This window comes from Arabidopsis thaliana, chromosome 3 (assembly GCF_000001735.4).
Source record: "Arabidopsis thaliana chromosome 3, partial sequence".
NCBI lineage: Eukaryota > Viridiplantae > Streptophyta > Magnoliopsida > Brassicales > Brassicaceae > Arabidopsis > Arabidopsis thaliana.
Window position 1 is genome coordinate 524,787 of NC_003074.8, and position 11,640 is coordinate 536,426.

The 11,640-nt window shown below is 39.4% G+C and overlaps 3 protein-coding genes and 1 pseudogene across 7 annotated transcripts; 1 reads left to right on the forward strand and 3 right to left on the reverse strand.

Annotated features, from left to right (window-relative positions):
• Nucleotides 1-583: 583 nt before the first annotated feature.
• SADHU6-1 lies at nt 584-1,469 on the forward strand (annotated as a pseudogene; the record flags this gene model as incomplete). Its single annotated transcript has 1 exon — nt 584-1,469.
• A 37-nt stretch (nt 1,470-1,506) lies between these two features.
• On the reverse strand, nt 1,507-3,602 carry GRF7 (general regulatory factor 7). 2 transcript variants are annotated; one of them, NM_111119.3, is made up of 5 exons: nt 3,472-3,602; nt 2,653-3,157; nt 2,426-2,548; nt 2,208-2,324; nt 1,507-2,094 (listed from the first exon to the last, which is right to left on the reverse strand). In NM_111119.3, the coding sequence occupies exons 2-5, from the start codon at nt 3,127-3,129 to the stop codon at nt 2,014-2,016; spliced, it is 798 nt and encodes a 265-aa protein (NP_566174.1). In that variant the 5' UTR covers nt 3,130-3,157; nt 3,472-3,602; the 3' UTR covers nt 1,507-2,013. The 2 variants fall into 2 exon arrangements, with proteins under 2 accessions (NP_566174.1, NP_001327587.1); NM_001337415.1 differs by having other exon boundaries at nt 3,293-3,602.
• Nucleotides 3,603-3,739: 137 nt separating this feature from the next.
• Nucleotides 3,740-7,826, reverse strand: AT3G02530 (TCP-1/cpn60 chaperonin family protein). Its single transcript, NM_111120.3, has 15 exons — nt 7,538-7,826; nt 7,375-7,438; nt 6,875-7,010; nt 6,506-6,657; nt 6,367-6,414; nt 6,148-6,240; nt 5,879-5,985; nt 5,652-5,766; nt 5,461-5,547; nt 4,983-5,187; nt 4,774-4,868; nt 4,602-4,670; nt 4,410-4,517; nt 4,196-4,314; nt 3,740-4,095 (listed from the first exon to the last, which is right to left on the reverse strand). Exons 1-15 carry the CDS (start codon nt 7,669-7,671, stop codon nt 4,020-4,022), a joined length of 1,608 nt encoding a protein of 535 aa, NP_186902.1. The 5' UTR covers nt 7,672-7,826; the 3' UTR covers nt 3,740-4,019.
• Nucleotides 7,827-8,021: 195 nt separating this feature from the next.
• Nucleotides 8,022-11,628, reverse strand: RAD23C (Rad23 UV excision repair protein family). Of its 3 annotated transcripts, none has more exons than NM_111121.4 (12): nt 11,300-11,628; nt 10,519-10,680; nt 10,363-10,413; nt 10,133-10,200; nt 9,859-10,014; nt 9,598-9,775; nt 9,286-9,432; nt 9,126-9,191; nt 8,986-9,033; nt 8,780-8,892; nt 8,552-8,639; nt 8,022-8,425 (listed from the first exon to the last, which is right to left on the reverse strand). In NM_111121.4, the coding sequence occupies exons 1-12, from the start codon at nt 11,363-11,365 to the stop codon at nt 8,309-8,311; spliced, it is 1,260 nt and encodes a 419-aa protein (NP_186903.1). In that variant the 5' UTR covers nt 11,366-11,628; the 3' UTR covers nt 8,022-8,308. The 3 variants fall into 3 exon arrangements, with proteins under 3 accessions (NP_186903.1, NP_001189793.1, NP_974211.1); NM_001202864.1 differs by having other exon boundaries at nt 8,029-8,425; nt 9,598-9,772; nt 11,300-11,534; NM_202482.3 differs by lacking the exon at nt 8,022-8,425 and having other exon boundaries at nt 8,618-8,892; nt 8,986-9,191; nt 11,300-11,556.
• Nucleotides 11,629-11,640: the final 12 nt, after the last annotated feature.

Below are 11,640 nucleotides of genomic sequence, written 5' to 3' on the forward strand. Positions count from 1 at the left end.
GTTATTTTTAAGTTTACAGCAGATTACTATTTTGAATAAAAAAACTTCTTATACAAATGTACACATGGAAAACATGAATAAAAAAATGGAACAATAGAAAAAGGATAATCTGTCAAAAGAAGAAGAAGAGAGGAATAAATAAGGAAAAGAGAAATAAATGAAATGTAGGGAAAGAGACTTATGTGTTGAATTGTCTACAAAAAGATTTTAAGAGTTTAAAGCTTTTCTTTTCCCTGTATCAGATTTTTTTTTTTTTTTTGGCTCAACATCAACTTTCATTTACCAAATGATTACATCCAATTAAAGGTACATAACATTCCCCTCTATCAAATTGGACCCAAATGCAATGGTTTGATCTAGTATCACCCTGAAACACTATCGGATCCAGCGCTACCTGATCGAGGAACCATTGCATTTTTAAACCACAATGAGATAGATAATACTCTACAAATCAGAATATTATCATCTCTTTGACCACCTACAGAGACTCTAAGCGACACGAGAACAACTACTAAAACGGAAGAGACCAAAACCTAGTCTGGAGACAACCAAACATTTAACCATTGAAGAAAAGTGGAAGGCACAATCGTTGCTTTGGTTTCCACGCTTTTCTCTCTCACTTGAAGGCGATTTCTTCTTCTCAGATCTAGATCTTTAGGTTCAGTTGCTCTTCACTCTCCGGACGTAGCTGTTCAACGTCGGTCCAGGAGTGAGTCTTTGCGTTCTCTCCGTCAACGGTGGTGTGGCGATTTCCCTCCGATGTGGTTGTGGCTCAAGTTCTGGCGGAAGAGGAACCTGCAGCGTTTGTCTCACGTTTATGGACGTCGTGAGTGCTTCGGGTCCTCCGGCTCATCCGTCGGTCTTGAGCTGCGCCCACGGCGGAAGTTGGAGGGCATCTGGTGGGAGTGTTGTTTGCTTGGTGGTTAACTGCAGATCCTCAGGATCTTAGAGGGCGGTTGTGAGTTACGGATCTGAAGGCTTCGGTTGAGCCACCTTCCTTTAGATTTGTCACAATTTTGCATCCATCGAGCCGGTTGAAACGCAATAGCTCTGGGATTTCGGATCTGTACCGGTTTGGGAAGGAAGGGTTACCGTCCAGTGTATCGGATTGCTTCTTCAGAATCCGGTGCCGTCGATGTGCTTGTTGGGGAGACTAGCTTTCTGGGAGTCTTGTGGTGGGTTGGTGCGCCGGTGGGGTTGATTCGAGGACGAAAACCGGTCTCTTTCGTCGGAGTTTCTCGAGCATCGGTTGCGGCCTCGAAACTGTAGGGCTTGAGCCCGCCGGATCTAATGCTCCGGTCTCTCTGCTAGCTTCCATCAACAAGCGGCGATCTTCCTTCTTTGCCGACATGTTTTCCGATTTGCTAATTTTGTAACTGGATTTGATGTTGTTTTTGTTGCGGCCCAAGGTCATTTGGGATGAGGATTAATAATATTTAAAAAAAAAAAAAAAAAAAAAAAAAAAAAAACCCTAGTCTGAAGTACAAAGTAAATCCATACTATTAGTCCCTATTGATCAGAATGTAATCCATGTCCCAATAGCATTACCGCCCGGAGGCGCATCATCAGAAAGGCTCAATATCCCCGGCTTTCGTTGTTCCGGTCTTAAACCAAAAGCGGACCATATATCCGACTGACCCGACCAATGATACAAGATTGAAGATTCTTTAAAAATGGGTTAACACAAATTCTGTTGCGTTAAGCAAAAATCAGAATACCCTAATAAGAACTAAGTAAATAATACACTGATTATGATAATTTATGACGAGTTGAATGGAAAGCAATAATTCAAAGTTTTGTTTCTTCACTTCCTAAATACTAACAAGCAACGAAGCAGGAACCAAAGACTCAAACAGCTTTAATAACCCAATAAAAAAAAAAGGGAACAGAGATTTTTGGAGAAAATCAAATAAAGATCTTTCTCTCTGCTTCTACAAATCCCCTAATCATATCATATGTTTTTGGAAAATCCATACCATACATACTTAGAAATGTCTCTCCCTCTCTCTCTGGTCACTGCCCTGTCTCAGCTGGTTTCCCCTCTTCCGGCTCATGTTTTGACGCCTCCTTGATCTCATCACCGCCCGCCTCATCCTAAAAATCAGCAACACAATCAGCGTTTGAGAGAAATTTCTGAGTAAAAGAAGCTTAGACTGCATATATAAGAGTTTATAGGGAAAAGCAAAAGGAGGAAGACAAAGGTGTACATTGATGTCAGAGTTCCAAAGGGTCAGATTGTCACGGAGAAGTTGCATTATCAACGTACTGTCTTTGTATGATTCTTCTCCTAATGTATCCAGCTCAGAAATGGCCTCATCAAAAGCCTGTCAAAACAATTGAGAGAATATCATTAAGCAATTTGGTGCTGGAATAAGTGTTACAAAGTCTGGAAGCATCATAACATCCCGTATGACAAAATACAAACCTGTTTTGCGAGACTGCAGGCACGATCAGGTGAGTTGAGAATCTCGTAGTAGAAGACAGAGAAGTTAAGAGCAAGTCCCAGTCTAATCGGATGAGTAGGAGCTAAATCAGCAAGTGCAATATCCTACATTAGAAGAAAAACACACATAAGCATTCATCATGACAGCTCCTTTACTGGTCTCAAGCAGCAAAATAAGATAGATAGATGTTGAAACTTAAAGAGTTTACCTGAGCTGACTTGTAAGCAACCAGAGTGCTCTCAGCAGCTTCTTTCCTCTCAGCTCCAGTCTTAAACTCAGCAAGGTACCTGTGGTAATCTCCTTTCATTTTGAGGTAAAAGACTTTGGACTCGGCCAAAGATGCAGTGGGAACAAGGTGAGAATCCAGAAGATTGAGTATTCCATCACAGATTTTGCTGAGTTCAGTTTCGATCTTTCCTCTGTAGTCCTTGATAATGGAAACATGATCATCGTTTCCTCTGCTTTCTTCCTTCTGTTCAATGGAAGATATGATCCTCCAGGAAGCTCTCCTAGCACCAATGACGTTCTTGTAAGCAACAGACAAGAGGTTTCTCTCTTCGACAGTAAGCTCATCGGTGTCAACAGTCTTTGCAACTTTCTCCATGAACTCAACCATTTCCTCATAACGTTCAGCTTGCTCAGCTAACTTGGCTAAGTACACATTCTCTTCCCGAGAAGACGACATCTTATGTTATCACACACTCTTTTAGATCCTGTTTTCAAAAATTCATTTCAAACTTCATCAACATCACAGTAGCTTGGCTATATCAACATTATTCCCAACAAAACAAAAGAAACAACAGATAAATCGTCGAGACCAACAAATCAAGACAAAACGAACACTATACCGATAGATACACCTAGAAACCTAGAATCTATCAAAATCATTCGAGATTTTGCCAGATCTCCAGATAACAACGAACACAGAGAAGATTAAGTCCACAAAACGAAACGAAAACATGAACGAGCAACAGAGAGACGATTTCGTCGAACTATGAGCAAAAGAGAGACTAGATCCGTAGCTTACCGAGAGGATTTTGGAATTAGGGATTTGTCGAATTCGAAGGTCGAGACGCGAAATGAGGGGGAAGTGAGAAATTAGGGGAAAAAAAAGGAAGAAGAGATGGGCTTTGATTTTCAGAGAAAGTAAAGAGAAAAATAAGGCCCAGTAATAGTATGACAAGTGTCTAACGGTGTTGACCCGTTAAAGACTTTAATGATCGTGGAAAATAAATAATTTAATTGGGCCTTGACTCCGTTACTAGAAAAATAAAAATCAATTAAAGTATGCCGTGCATTGTTGTTGATTTGACTTTTAATTGCGTTTGTTTACACATAAATCTGGTTCCATTTTCTTAAAATTCTGAAATCTTTATCTTGTTCTGTTTTCGCTAGAAACCACAATCAAAACATTCATCATGTTTGTTTGATACAAAAGATAGAAAAAAAAGATACATTCAAAATTATCTAAGACAACAAAGGATAACGAGTAAAAAATAAATAGTATTCATATGCTAATACTCAAAACACGAAAGGGAAAGTAAGAAAAAATTGAAAACAAAAGATAGTCTTGTTTTAAGTAGGCTTCCTCATATTTCTTCCTGCACGAATCACTTCATCCACTAATAGCAACTGCGAAGCAATCACCGGCCTGCAATACAATACCAAACAACCGTTTTAACAACCTGAACTCAACCGCAACTGAATTAAAAGACTCCATTATACAAATTTCCATTTGGTTCTGCACATACCCTGAATTGATAAGTTGGCGTTTCACCGAGTAATTGTCGAAAATGCCGGCAAGCTGAGGGTCGACGGGTTCTCCATCCTGTAGGTCTAGTCCCACGATGTTTCCTTTGTCATGCTCACTCTGTATATACATCGAAACTCAGTAGATAAACACAAACATAATTTTACTTGGAGCATAATCGATAGTGGCAGAAGAGGAAAATACAAGAATAATACCGTTAGAGAAATGATAACGTCTTGAGTGTCAAGCCCAGCATTTTCAGCAAGCGTCTTAGGCACTACGAGAAGGGCATTAGCAAAAGCTTCAACACCGAGTTGAGCGCGCTGCAATTTGCCCACAATTTACATTAGCAACCGGAAAAAAACAAGAATTGGTATTGGAGCAAAGGAATATTGCTTTCTACTCACCCCTTGAACGGTTTTCTTGACTTCATTGATTAAGTGTTGTCTTGCTGCAACTTCAAAAGCTCCAGCTCCCTACAGAAAGAAACAGATGTCAATAAACCACATGCGCCCAAAACCAAAACAATCACACTGATATAGCAATGGATTTGATCTTTGTGGAGAAGAAGGTACTTACTAATACGACACACTCATCTTCTAGGGTATTCTTAACTGATCTTAAACCATCACGGACAGCGTCCTTAATTTGAGCAATAGTGTGGTCATTAGGCCCTATAAAGAAAACCAAATCATAATCATAGATAATCAATGACCACACATATGAAGATAAGCAAAATTGATCTTCAAAACTTAGCTGGCAAGAGATAGAAGTTTGGGCATTTGTACCTTTTATGAGGATAGTACATGAATGAGGATTCTTCACTTGCTCAACAAATGTGTACTTCTCCTCTCCAAGAACGTGCTCATATACAAGTCCAGCCCAACCAAGACAATCAGGGGTCAAGTCATCGACAGAGTTCACAGCTTCTCCACCACATGCCAAAACCAAACGTTCCATGTTCCTCCTCTTTGCCCTTCTAAGGGCGATTATCTGGAGATACATATATACATATATAAGGAACAGAAAGATAATTCTCTTGTAACAACTTGTAGACACAAGAAACAGAGCACAAGACAAAAAAAAACAAGCTTGGTGGAAGATCCAGGCATTTAAGAGATTCTAGGTGAATACTCTTAGTGGATAACCTTTTCTCTATTTGGTTAAAATTTCAGTTCACTTGATTTCACAATCTTCGTCTACATTTTTTCATGCTTTTCTCACAATCAGATGCCGGAAAAAAATACAAAGCCAATCATAGCTTACCCCTTCTCTAGCAAGAAGATCCAATGACGGGGGATCAATACCCTTTTGATTTAGGATAACAAAGCTGTTATCATTACCAGCACAAACCTGCATCAGAAAAAGAAAATATAAATAAATATCTGAAAGAATAATATAAATAAATATCTGAAAGAATACAGCATATAGCTTGGAGGTAGTAGTTTCAAACTCACCTTGTTCTTCAGCTCAATAATTTTCTGAACTCTTTCATCAACGGAACGTCGCTCAGCAGTAACCATGGCTTCCCTCTGCTCCGCATTCGAGTAGAAGAATCCTGCATTAATTTCACTGATATATAGACAAAGTTAGGCTACACAATCACTAATACACGGGAGAATTCTTCTAAGTTATAGTCTTTCATATCTATTCAATTAATCAACCAGAGATTTGTCTTATGTACCTCTTCTCGTACTCTAATGACACATTGCAAGTCAGGATGTGACAATTCTCCGCACGTCGCTTCATGTCAGGGTGTCTCGAACCATGATCAAGAACAAGCCCCTCAACCTATTACAAGAGAAATAATCCATGTTACATTCACACCGAGTGCATTAAGATGATATATTTGATTCACGACCACTACCAGTAAAAAGATTTTAATCACATACACAAGTCATTTTAATAGAGTAAATTCCGACTGAAGAAATTTACTGTAAAACAAAGGCGTACCAATCGTGTGTCAACATCAAATTTATGGCGCATGTGCATAATCTCAACCATAAACAGATCAATAGGTTCCTGAGGCTTCCGAATGCAGAGAACCTGTTGAATGAGGGAAGTAGCTAATTAGAAGACAAACGGCTTGCAAACCAAAATTGATCCATAGATTAGTTCTCATATATGTGAAAAAGCAAGATGATATTCAATGAGAGCTATCAGTAAACTTACCGAATTAACAACAATATCAGTCAGTTGATCAGCTAAGCCTTCATACAGCTAAGTAAGCCAGAAAAAAAAGACCGTCAGCAAGCGAAGAGAAGAGTTGGTGATAACAAAAAAGATATAAATATCAGCAAACAAAGAATACCTTAGTTCTTAGCGTTGTCCTGGCAACCATTTTCAGAATCTCTTTATCAGGCTCATCACCCATAACCACAGGTGTCTTGAAAGTGTCGAGAAACTGGAGAGTGGCTCTTTTTGCAATCTCGAAACCATCAACTAAGACACGTGGATGCATTCCTGAGACATAGTAAACCTTTCATAAGGACCATTTCTCACTGAGATTAACCAAAACATGACAAGGTAGCTGAAGAAGAAAAGTATTATATGTTAGCCATGACAAACAGATACAGAAAATGAATGGCATCAGATCCAACTGATTATCTAGAACAGACATAGCGAAGCATAAAACTACCCTACTCAAAGTATAATGCAGAGAAAAGCTAGTTTGGCTAACCTTCATCGATGCAACGCTCCGACTGTTTCATAAGCTCACCAATGAAGATGACAGTAGAAGTAGTACCATCACCACTTATGTCATCCTGAGCAACAGCTGTCCTGGCAATCATGATGGCTGTTGGATTTTGAATTTGCTGAAAAGATAAGCAAGTAAGCACTGTAAGCAACCGGTTTAGTGTCATTCATTAGAGCAGGATAGTCACATTACCAGTCCCAGTCTAAAGATTTGTGTCTATTATTTCTATCACAATCTTGAAAAACAGCCTAACCTAAACCTAACTAGGGTTTAACATGACTTCGACCAGAACCTACCAAATTCCATTTCTGAAAACAAACAAATAGGCACAACCCTAGCGTTTTACAAACAAGCTTATTGACAAAATTCACAAGTAAGAAGAAACATTAAGCTAGATTATTCTAACCAATCAACAAGATCTACCATTTTTTCCATACCAAAAAAAGAAGATCTACAAATTTTTGTTTCTTTATCGGACTTACCATTTCCTTCAAAAGCGTGTTGCCATCCTTGGTAAGCTTGATATCTCCGGAACCACCAACAAGCCTACACACCGGAGTGATCGATAAAATGGCATGAAAATTCAGTAACAAGTGAAGAGACGAATAAACAATAGATAGATCCAGCAAGAGTGAAGAGACTTACATCTTGATAGTTCCCTTAGGACCGAGATTCGACTTGAGTACATCTTGTAAACCCTTAGCGGCGTTGATGGTCATATGAAGCGCGGCCGATTTGTTGAGCACCTCAGCATTAGGATTCAGTACACGCACAGACATTTTCGATGCTGAGAGATCAAAAGAAACTGGAAAGAGGAGTGGGGCTTTTAGGGCTTTTCTTCTCTGGGAGCTTCTCTCTCTTTTATTTCTCTTTCAAATTTCTGAGTTCTGTCAAGTGAGGGCTCGGAGGACGATGTGAGGGAAAAGAAGCCTCGTAAAGTTCCATCGAACGATGTCGTTTTGTCAGATGTGGAGAACTCTACTTGGGCCATAGACTTCGGATTTTACAAGTTTTGGGCTTCTGGGATATAAGACTTTTCCACAAAATAGTCCAACGAAGACCAAAGTCACTTTTTGTTGTGTATTCGCATACATACAAAAGAAACGATTATAAGATTATCGAGTTTTCCTTTTTTTTTTAAAAAAAATTATTTATAATTTAATAATTTTACTATTTAGGCACATACAGAAATAATACCTGTCCCCAATTCAACAAAAATAACTGGAACAAGATATTTTGTAAGGACTAACGACAATACAAAGAAAGAACACATGACAAACTTCATTTTAAACTGAGAACTGAGCCATGAACATGGACAAAGTGACGAGGTCATGGATTTGGCATCCCACACATATATAGCTAAAACATATGGACCAATGCGAAAGATAGAGAGTAGGTAAAGTAATCTGAAGAAGCTTATTCCTCGAATTCATGCATGTGATCTAGAAGATAGTTTGCAGCCAACTCTTCATTCTTGTTGCACGCAAAGAACACTTCCAACACCAATGCTCTCTCAAATCCCATCGCTTCAAGCTGTATTTATCAATGTGAAACCGAGTTCATCGATTATAAAGAGTGATACAAACTTTCTTTTTCAGAGGAAAGATCAAAGTTCTAGAAGTAAAAAAAAAAAAAAAAGAGAGAAAATAAGGAACAGACCCGTTCAATGGCTTCACGTTCCTCATGTGTGACTTGAATCGCCTGTGGCTGTGGCATTCCCGCCGCCATTTGGCCAAGGAGGTTGCCACTGAATTACACAATGCACAACAAATTATCCAAGCACAGAATAACTATTTAGGTAATCAAAATCCTCCCAACGTTTTGCTGTTGATATATATGTTACATATGAATCATTAATTCATAATCGTAAAGTCATCATATGCATACCTTTCTCCCCCTCCTTCAACGGGTTCATTGATTAAGCGTAAGAAGTCAGCTTGGTGGTCTTGAATCAACCGCATCAAGTTTGGGTTCTGTTTTCCCAGTTCCTGAAGCATGGGCTGAAGAAAAAACGCAAGGACAAAATTATTTGAAACAATATTTAATGAAAACCGACAGTGATTTCAGTTCTTCTGTGAATTAGAACAACATACCTGCAGAACTTGAGGGTTTGCTTGCACCATTGCTCGCAGAGCTTGGAACTAATATATACAAAAATAGTATTTATGTTTCACATTGATGTCTGATAAACTCTGTAAGCAAGTGTACGAGAAAAGAAAAAAACAGCTTATACCTGTTGGCTGTTGCGCAAGAAGTCAAGTGTTCCAGCACCAGGATTTCCTCCAACATTTGGCAAGCCCTGTCAGAGATAAAGAGCAGATTTTAGCTGCACACCCATCTATAATCAAGAGTTTAAATGAACCAAATCTGCTTTCTATCTCAAGGTGTATTACCTGTGGGAAGAGATCTAACGGATTTGCATTAGGACCACTTGCGGGTGCTGCTGCAGGTTGTTGAGTCTGTGCTGGAGGATTTGCAGGCTGTCCGGCACTAGCTGGAGGACGGGCAACTGGTGGAACTTCAGCTTGCTCAGGGATCCCCTAAGACATGAATTTCGGTGTTTAAATATGTATTCTCTCACTTAGTAGGTAGCCAATCATAATAAAAAGGAAATCTATTCTCGGCATAGTGATTGATTAGTGACCAAAATCTGCCTCTTAAGTTGCATGACGGTACGAAAATAGAGAGAAAATAATTGAACTCACAGTATAAAGATATTCCACAGCTCTTTCAGGGTTGTTAAATGCAGCACGAAGTGCAAGGACAACAGTCTCACGATCCCAGGTTCCTCCACCCATGTCAAGAATCTGCTGAATGGTACTCTCTAAATTACTTCCAGCGGCTAGATTTGATGCTGCTTGTCCGTAAACATCACCTTGACTTCTATTTTAATCAAAACAAATAGGAAACAGAATAAGAGTAGGTCAATTTCTGAGCTGCGCAGAAGACTGAAACGAGATGCTAACCCCACAGGAGCTGAGTCTGGTGCAGGAGTGCTTGATGATATAGTAGCAGGTACAGGTTCAGGTATAGGGGTAGTCACAGTTTCAGTTGCAGCTACAGGTGCAGGTGTCGGTGTCGGTGCAGGTGGTGGTGGACGTGTTGGTGCAGGTGCCACTGGTCTGCACAGTTTTCAAATTGGGGGCAAAATATTGAAATTAGTTGTAGAATGTAGCCACAGTTTTTTCAGATAGATTCTAGGAATTTTTCAAACAGAGAGTACTTGTCTCGAAAACTCACGCTGATACAGAAGCTGGAGTCTGAGGGGAAATTGAAGGCTGTGATGTTGAGGGAGGTATCGACTTGGCCTAAACCAACACCAAAGTTAGATCATTCAACAAACAAGAAAATACATAGAAGCATTTGACACTTTCGTTTCATTAGTTGCAGAGGCAAGAAGTTTTTCCAAAAATCCCAAGTTGCAGCATCTGAGCCTTTATAATGATGTCATAACAACAGAACCAACTCACCTGCGATGTGCCAGCAGATGCACTAGATGCTGCAGCTGAAGCAGGTTTACTCTATTACATGTTTAGCACCAGAGAGCATAAATCAGAATCGGGTAATCAAAGAGCTAAACAGAAAACAACAGAATTACTTATTTATTCCCCAGATCCAAAACGTACCTTGTTCATCATAATGACAATAAAACTGTTCTCAGCAACTTTGTTTTCCTCAATAGTTGTCTCATCTTTAAGCACTTTACCTTGGTGAATAAGCATCTGTTTTGCAGCAGGATACACATCTGCGCCCTGCACACTCTCTATGTTCTTCTTCACATCAACAACCTGAAATTAGATAAATTACCAGCACAAGTCCAAGAAAATAGTCAAGCGCATTGAAAAATAAAAATGTCAGTTACAACTACAAGACTACAACTATCAGAAATGCATTCACAAAAAAAAAAGAGATGATAACAGGATGGAAGTATAAAATCCAAACGAAATCTTTTAAAATGGAAATGTTGTTGCACAACTCTCAGTTCAGTGACAGACTGTAAATTCCCCAATTGGAAAACACTTAGGAGAAGCAGAAGGTTAATGGATCCAAACATAGTAGTAACAAACACACTTCAAATGCAAATGAAATGAGCTCATTCCCACTACAAGCAGTGAAATTACTAAAAAAGATGGCCAAACAAACCCATAGACAAAGATTGCTGAATTGTTTAAATTCTCTTTAGAAACCTCCAAATTACCACATTCCACTTATAAGAACTAGCTCTCAGATCACGAAAGAACAGAGAAACCTCTAAAATCGACCAAATCAAATACTCGATCGAGAAACTTAATTGAGAAAACCGACTCTACCGAGAGAACAATAAACTCGATCGAGAAACCTCCTCGGATACGTAATTCAACAGTCTCAATTGACAAGTAAGGAAACTATCTGTAGAAATTCGCATACCGAATCCTCGGGTTTTACTTCGATCTCGAAGTGAGTCCCCTTGAGAGTTTTCACAAATATCTTCATCTTCTCTCACCGTCGAAATTCTCTTCCCAGTGACCGATTACTCAGGCTAAAATCCCGTTCTGATTGATCACCGCCGGCAAATAAATTCGGGAAAGAGAGTAGGTAGGCGAAGAAGGTACTACAGAATCTGGCCCCTACCTTTGCGTTCCCTCGATATCTCCACTGGATCACACCCGAAGCACATGGCTTGTGCTTTCAACTCTGCCAGGTCAGCCGCCATTATCCTATTAAAATATGCCACGTGGTATTGACAATTTCCTTAATACAGTCGTGAA

Coding starts and splice junctions, on each gene's coding strand:
- GRF7 (NM_111119.3), bottom strand. CDS start 3,129: ATGTCGTCTTCTCGGGAAGAGAATGTGTACTTAGCCAAGTTAGCTGAG. Junction 2,549..2,652: donor TTGCTTACAAGTCAGCTCAG/GTAAACTCTTTA, acceptor CTTCTAATGTAG/GATATTGCACTTGCTGATTT. Junction 2,095..2,207: donor TTTGGAACTCTGACATCAAT/GTACACCTTTGT, acceptor GCTGATTTTTAG/GATGAGGCGGGCGGTGATGA.
- AT3G02530 (NM_111120.3), bottom strand. CDS start 7,671: ATGTCTGTGCGTGTACTGAATCCTAATGCTGAGGTGCTCAACAAATCG. Junction 6,415..6,505: donor GGACAACGCTAAGAACTAAG/GTATTCTTTGTT, acceptor TGGCTTACTTAG/CTGTATGAAGGCTTAGCTGA. Junction 5,986..6,147: donor TTGATGTTGACACACGATTG/GTACGCCTTTGT, acceptor CTCTTGTAATAG/GTTGAGGGGCTTGTTCTTGA.
- RAD23C (NM_111121.4), bottom strand. CDS start 11,365: ATGAAGATATTTGTGAAAACTCTCAAGGGGACTCACTTCGAGATCGAA. Junction 10,201..10,362: donor CATCTGCTGGCACATCGCAG/GTGAGTTGGTTC, acceptor GTGTTGGTTTAG/GCCAAGTCGATACCTCCCTC. Junction 8,640..8,779: donor GTTGAAGGAGGGGGAGAAAG/GTATGCATATGA, acceptor TGTGTAATTCAG/TGGCAACCTCCTTGGCCAAA.